This window comes from Barbus barbus, assembly GCF_936440315.1.
Source record: "Barbus barbus genome assembly, chromosome: 27".
NCBI classification, from domain to species: Eukaryota; Metazoa; Chordata; class Actinopteri; order Cypriniformes; family Cyprinidae; genus Barbus; species Barbus barbus.
Window position 1 is genome coordinate 10,517,696 of NC_136755.1, and position 7,636 is coordinate 10,525,331.

Below are 7,636 nucleotides of genomic sequence, written 5' to 3' on the forward strand. Positions count from 1 at the left end.
CTGGGTTTTGTTCGGTCTCTTTTTTTTGGCTTTCATTTGTTAAACAATTACAAGTGGTCTGGGGTGTATTCCAGAAAGCGGGTTTTGTTAACCCCAGAAAAAAGAAACTCAGGGTTTTCGGTTCCAATAAAAGACTAAACTAAACCTCTCGGTAAGTTACCATAGTAATAAAATAACTTTGTGAACCTAACCTGGTCTGGAGCAGGTTATCTTCGGTAAAGCCAGAGTTTCTCGGGGTCTCCTCCCCCTTTTTAAAGCATAAACTGTTTAAACCTCATTCATTAATGCTGCAAAAATGCTTATTGCTGAGATTTTTTGCCTTATTTCAAGTACAAAAATCGAAACATTCTTGAATCAAGATGCAGTTTCTATATAAAATATGATATTTAGTCTTGTTTCCTGGGGGAAACAAGTAAAATTATCGGCCAGTGGGTTATTTTTTTTAAGGAATAAAACTGACTCATTATTTTTTATATTTTTGAAACTGTGCATAGTGCTACTGCATTTTAATGTTGGTCATAATGGTGGGACTTGGAAAGCTAAATATTTTCTGAGGTGGTACTTGGTGTAAAAAGTTTGAGAACCACTGGATTAGAGAACATTTATGTGAAAAGATCATTAGACTATGTGGAAAAGACCGCTGCACATTGAAATAGACACTGATATTTATTGAATATGTCAAATGTTTGTAAAGTCAAGTAGCCTACACCCATGAAACTTTCACACTTGAACTTTACCTGATTGAATTGTTTTTATCTTCATTTTTTTCTGCTGCCACGTTTTTTTAATTTTATTTTTTTGCCCGTGGGGTACCATTAAAATGAACATTACTTAAATAACTTACCGTTCTGCCAGTTTTCACCATTAGAACAGTGATTAAGACTTAGTTGAATCGTAAATCAATCAAACTTTATAACAGACTCAAGGTCCAGATTTAAAAAAAGACAATAGACTACATATAGCCTACAACCCATAAATACAGCAATAGCAGTGTCTCCACAGTTTTGACTGATACCGTGTATTAGCCTACTAACCCCTATATTTGATAAACCCCCAATAATCTTATTTTTAGAAGCATTAAGTCTGCAGACAAATCTATACATACGATTTCATAACAGTGCTTTAAAAGTGATTACTCTTGCACTCACAAACATTTCACTTGCACCATGCCATCTAGGTCTCCTTAGTAAGATTCTCATTGTATCATTATAAGCTACTTGCAGCTTCTGTAAACTAGATGTTCTGTAGTTACACCACACATTAGCAGTATAAAGTGTTGTAAAGTATGCTTTGAAAATTGACACTTTCACCTCATCTGAACAGAAACTAAACTTACGTAAAAGTATATTCACCTGCATATACATCATACGGCATTGCCTTTCAATATCCTCATCATCTGTCATGTGTTCAGTGATAAAATGTTCAAGTTTATTTGTATAGCGCTTTTTACGATACAAATCATGGCAAAGCAGCTCTACAGGAAATTAAGTTTTGCAGAACCTTAATATATTTAACTTAAGGCAAAATTTGGTAATTCTGCATGATGTCTGAACTTTGGCATCCTCTGAGGTCCTCTGAGGGGTTGGCATCATCTCTTCTCAGGTGTTTTTCCCGGACTCGCACACCATTAGCATGCAGTCGCCTACAACTTTTCTGATTGGTTAACAATGGTAATTTTCTGCTGCCTGGTTCAGGCACAATTTCTCACATTTTGGAACTTGGTAATTTATGTAAGAGATATACACTGCACTTAACGTAAAAAAAAATCTTACAAAAGCTGTCACCATAACAAAATAAATTATCAAAAACAGTTTATTCATAATGTTCTGTACAACGGTATGGACATACAGGAGAAAAACATTGAAAAGTCACAATATTAAAAAGACATTAAACACCACCTGACTGATCCATGAAGCTCAAAGTAAAAAGAGTGCACAAGAGCTTAAGTTATCAATACATCTAGCCAGTAATTAAATGGATACTTAAATGGGAAAATGCATTTGTAGGGCAAGTTTAAAATAATAATAAAATAAAAAAATCTACTGAACATCAACATTGTACCACTGCACTCTGGTCACAATATACTACACACCTGTATACACTTTTCTGATATCAAGTAATACTTTAAGTATACTTGCAGTTTAAGGATATCTTCATAAGACACTGGTGGGAAGGGATGAGAAGGTTCATTTGTCTCATTCAGATATTGACAAATGATCCACTGACATTTTTCTTAGAAAAATACTCTTTTAACATAGTAGTAGAAAATGCCTGGTGGGGAAATAGTCAATTATTCCTTTTCCATTACTTAGGGGGAGAGCAGTTAAGTTCTTCACTTGAGTGTAGCCAGACAGTTTTTAGAAGAGTTTTGTCTTATGCTGAGAGTGGGGTGGTATAAAGAGCCGTTTTATCCCTGAACCTCAGTGTCTGCTGCCCCCTCTGGGTCCTCATCATTGTAGATGTTCTCTGCCTAAATAAAAAGAAATATGCATATAAAACAGAGCTATAAGATAAAACGGTAACACACTATAATAACTGCACGCTGTGAATCATTAGGTAAGCATTAGTAAATAGTCAGTTCATCCTTTATAAAGCATTGTCCCAACATTAATAGTCATTAGTAAGCAGTTTATAAATAAATCCTTGATCTTGATTTATAAGCATATCTATTACAAAAGGAGATTTAAAGGCTCCCTTATCTTCCTAACAGAAAAAATAAACACCAAGGGATAGAGAACTCAGAAACATTTATTTCAAGATGCAAAAAAAAAAGAAACTATACTACTGTACACTTGAATTTTTTTTTTCTTCTATGAAATTGCAGAGGTTTATTTTTCATTTTTTATCAAGTGTACAGTTTAATTTTTTACATCTTAAAAAATGTGTGTGTTCTGGATCTTTCTGTGTTGTGTTTGTTTAACTTTTCTGTTTGGAAGATAAATGAGCCTTTAAATCTCCTTTGTAAATGCTTTACAAGGTATAAATAGTCCTCACTTTAGATGAGCTCACAAAAATAGATGGCTGGCAACTGCTAAATGTTTTATAACTACCTGACTTAATGAATTACAGCAGGAATGTGCGTTCATAAACCATTTATTAACACGCTGAGCAACTATTATCATGCATCTAAATAAGATTTATAAATGTACATTTAAATAGTTTATTAATCATTTACTTAAACTTTCTAAATGATCTTATGAACCACTGACGACAACTAAATAACTTTCGTAAATAACGTAATTTAGAAAAGATAAAGGATGAATCGACTATTTACTAATGCTTAACTAATGATTCATAGTGTGCATTTATTATAAAGTGTTACCGATAAAACTAGAAAGGTTATGCTAAAACTTTTTCCCCCAACATCCATATTAAGGGGTGGCATACACTTGAGCTGATGTTTATTTATTGCAGAGGAGCTGATGGAAAATTCAAAGTTGTAACAAATAGGCTTAAAAAGCTGAAAGTGTCCTTACCATCTGCCAGACTTGCATGATGTTGTCCTCAGACACGGAGCAAATCACCCACGGTTCATTTGGATTCCAAGAGAAGTCAGAAATCTTGGCTGTATGGCCTCCATGGATGAACTAAATTTTTTAGAAAATAAAATGTGAATAACATGACCTCAGAGAACAGCACAATAACTTTATCTAAATATATATATATTTACATACACTTAAAATAAAACTGAACAACATTACTACTCACCAGTAACTCTGGAGGTCCATCCTCTGCATCCTCTGGTGACTGTTCCTCACCGATTTTACTACAAAAACAATGAATTCTTGTTAACCATGTAAAAAGATACTAATTATAAAGTATTTTACATTTCAGGGAAGTAAAACAAAAATGAGACAACCCACCTGAGGTCCCAAACATTGAGTCGCCTGTCTGTTCCACTAGAAGCCAGAATGGTCTCATTATGGGGTGACCACTGAACCTGTGGACACATTTGAAGAGTTTATCACCACACTCATTTATCTTTAATTTCATCTACAATCATGGCAAGACGGGATTTGATACCTGAAAGATTTCATCTTTGTGCGATTCGAATGAGTGAAGTTTCAGCTTCAGGTTCCGCAGATCCCACAATGCAACAGTCTGTGAGAGACAAAGCACAATTCAGAGGTCTAAATATAGAAGCACATTTAATAAGTGTTCACAGGTGTGACAGAACCAATTGCTCAATGTAGTTCTCACTTTGTCAGCAGAACCGGTGGCCAGAATGAACTCGCTGTAGGGATTGAAGGACAAACAGTTGACCTCTGCAGTGTGGGCATCTACTGCATGACTGGGTTTGGATGTGTTATTGGAGCGTGTGTCCCAGCTAAAGAAAGGGGAGAAATCAGATTAAAATACTGCTCGCACTATATAACCACAATTCAAACTGTTACATGCCTTTTTAAATTACATGTGCTAAAAGTCATTCAGAGTACAGAAACACACAGGAAGACAAGGAACTTACATCATAAGCTTCTGGTCATCTGCAACAGACCCAAAGAGGGACTCATGCAGCAGGTGCCAAGACACGTCCTCCACTACAGCCGTGTGACCTGTGAAAATGGTCTTAGCATCCACTATTTTCCCCTCTTTTGGCACTGTACTAATGTCCCACAGACAGATGGTCTGCAGAAAAAGCAGAAGAACTTGAATATTTAGTGTTGGCTGAATTTAAAAACAAATGAAGGGTACAAAAAGTAACATCTGAAACCTCAGCATGTTTGCAAATGTACAGCTGTGTTCACCATATAATTAAGTCAATGATAGCAATTGTACAAATGGCGTACGTGATCATCAGATGCACTCAGTAGGCAGCCACTGAGGTTGGGGTTCCAGGAAAGACCATATCCTTCTTTCTGATGTCCCCTCAGACGCAGGTCAGGAGTGCACTCTCCAGAGGGGTCTTCCAGGAGCACAGGAAGGGAACACAAAGAGAACACAAATTTAGAGGGAATACTTAATACTGACATGTGACACCTACACACAAACACTGAGTTGACAAGTAGCTTGGAAATAAAGTGTTAAGTCTCCCATTATCATGTTTTCCCTACCAAATAAGGCTTGGTCATAACCACATTGAAAAACTAGTTGATTAGTGTGGGTAAAAACCTAGAATTAATTTTTTCTTGCAGTGCTTTAAATAGTGTGCTATACTTGAGCTAAAACCAATCGCCGTTTAAGCAATGCTGCTAGATACATTGAGCTAAAAGTGACATAACTTTTCCAGAATTGCTCATACCAGGTTTGGAGGGGTGTTTGGTGTAGTCAAAGACCAGCACATCACTAGTGGGGGTCTTGGTGGCAATGATGCAGGGGTTCTGTGGCATGTAGCGAGCCCTGTTCACTTCTCCCTCGTGATTAATCTTGATTTCAATCTCTATCTTGCCACTTACTGAACCAAAACCACCAAACTCTGTGAACAAACAGAGAAACAGGTGTGACAACATGAGATAAGTACACAGGTGGAGATGATGCAGTCACAATTTAGCTCATGATCTGAACATCACATATAAGCCACTCACCTCCTTTTTCACTGTCATAATGCGAGGCATCAAACTGGGCATCATCATTGGGCAGCTGGACACTAGCAATAACCAGGTGATTCTGCTCATCAGAGGTATGTGTGCCGAGAACCAGACGGTGTACGCTAAAATCCTTCCCTTCAGGTCTGTGAAACAGATTACATGTGTGCTTATTTACACTGACCTATATGAAAATGCAAATTGTACAGCTGTGATGAAACAATCACTATCCACACTATATTCATTACCCACATCCCTAAAGCAGTGAAGCTGAAACATCACCATTTATCAGGACATCATGGGAAAAGCCCACCAAACATGTTGAAAAGATTCACTCAATAAATGAAATGTTTCAAAGTAGTGCTGCAAAAACTAATCTAAATCAATAATAAAAATAATTGACAAATTTGCTTATTGATAAATTGCATCAGTCATGTCACGTCACAGCAGTGAATAAAGCGGTTTCCTTCCACTGAATTAATAGCAAAATAATTGGTTTCATTCCCATTTCAAAGCCAGTGTCAGTAGGTGTGAATGTGTTACCTGGTGACATCTGGCAACCACTGAGCAGTAAGACTGGGCCACTCCAGCGCGTGGGTCATCACCAGATCGTAAAGAAACGGTGTGTTTTTCTTCCATATTTTATATTCTTCATTTATCACCCTCTCCTCCACCGCGTCATCAAATGCAGCTGTAACAAAAAGGGGCGGGAAAACAAGATGAGATCTGTCAAAACGCCTTCAATACAAACTTTTTTTTTTAAAGCAACTTGAATATGTAGTTAATATCATAAAGTTTTTTCCCCCCACAATTACTGTACGACACTAAATGACTTTTCGTCTAATCTATAAGTAACTTAAGTCTACTGGAAGATGAAGATGCAACCAATATTATTCAATATGTCATAAACTCTCTGGAAAGCGACTTAATTTAGTGCACATTGCCTAAATATTTTTTATTTATTATCAGTTAGCAACACAAATCCAAAACAACACTGAAAGTTTCCTGAAAAGAAGCGACGCATCCCACATTCACACACTTCAATTTAAAAGCCAAATAAACAAACCGCAGCTAATTTAACTAAGTTAAATAGCTTAATGGTTTAGATAATTCCTAACACGTTCCCATCATAATAATAATACATTTACGCCGCAAAACAGCTACTATGTGTTCATAATAAGCGAACTGTACTAATGTAGCAGGACTGTGTCGTTATGGCGGGATTCGGCCTGTGCGCTAAATTCACAGCAACAAACACCTCGCAGCCGCTACCGGCTTCATTCAACCACCGCCGCTAAAAGACAGAACCCCGAGTACCACGGAACCATGCTGACCTTCCTTATCAGCCATAACGCCTCGACAGACAGCTACCACTCGTAAACTTGACCGATAACAGGATACCGGTGTAGTTTCCTCGGGAGTGCAGGATGCTCTTTGTCTCGCGCCGGCGTGCACGTTCGCGCCAACTCGGACAGACACAGCAGAGCACGCGCCACCAATGAGCGGAGAGGAGAAGAAGAGCGGCTTCTGCGGAGGAGGATCTCACACACTCTACATTGCCCTCTGCTGACAACACGCCACCAAAATCTGGACGATGAAGAAAAGGAAAATATATCATCCTGAGACACACCCAGCTATGATGTTTTTGTCTCAATAGAGGACATTATATTTGAGTAAATTTCTCTGAGACCGGACATGTCACCGCTTAAATTCGAGATGCCCTGTACAAAGCACATTCAGGGCTTTTCAGAGAGACCAAATGTTTGGAAGTTTCACCATTAAAACTCCCTCTGCTTGGTCTTTAAAGATGACCGACATTAATTGAGTGATAAAATTCTACATCCTTATGGAAATATAATAGTATTTTGTAATTACCATTTAAATCTGATTACTTTTCAAATTGTTTGTCATAAATCAACATGTTATGGGGTTTCAAATCAAAATATGACTTCCTGTTATGAAGCGGGACATCTCGTACAAGTACACTGTAGAAGACACTGGGACTAAAAGCGTGTTTATTACACATTTTGGGAGACATAAAAAAGTATAGGGAAATGATATATCAATAATCTTATGAAAATCTAGCCAATTATTACTCCCAATATTACACTTCC

The 7,636-nt window shown here is 37.3% G+C and overlaps 1 protein-coding gene across 1 annotated transcript; it reads right to left on the reverse strand.

The window, feature by feature from the left end:
- Nucleotides 1-1,408: 1,408 nt before the first annotated feature.
- Nucleotides 1,409-7,016, reverse strand: LOC306846996 (histone-binding protein RBBP4). The gene is made up of 12 exons (XM_079380729.1): nt 6,857-7,016; nt 6,066-6,213; nt 5,523-5,668; nt 5,240-5,413; nt 4,788-4,903; nt 4,466-4,626; nt 4,201-4,327; nt 4,024-4,101; nt 3,864-3,940; nt 3,709-3,766; nt 3,477-3,587; nt 1,409-2,470 (listed from the first exon to the last, which is right to left on the reverse strand). The coding sequence occupies exons 1-12, from the start codon at nt 6,870-6,872 to the stop codon at nt 2,408-2,410; spliced, it is 1,275 nt and encodes a 424-aa protein (XP_079236855.1). The 5' UTR covers nt 6,873-7,016; the 3' UTR covers nt 1,409-2,407.
- Between the last annotated feature and the right edge of the window lie 620 nt (nt 7,017-7,636).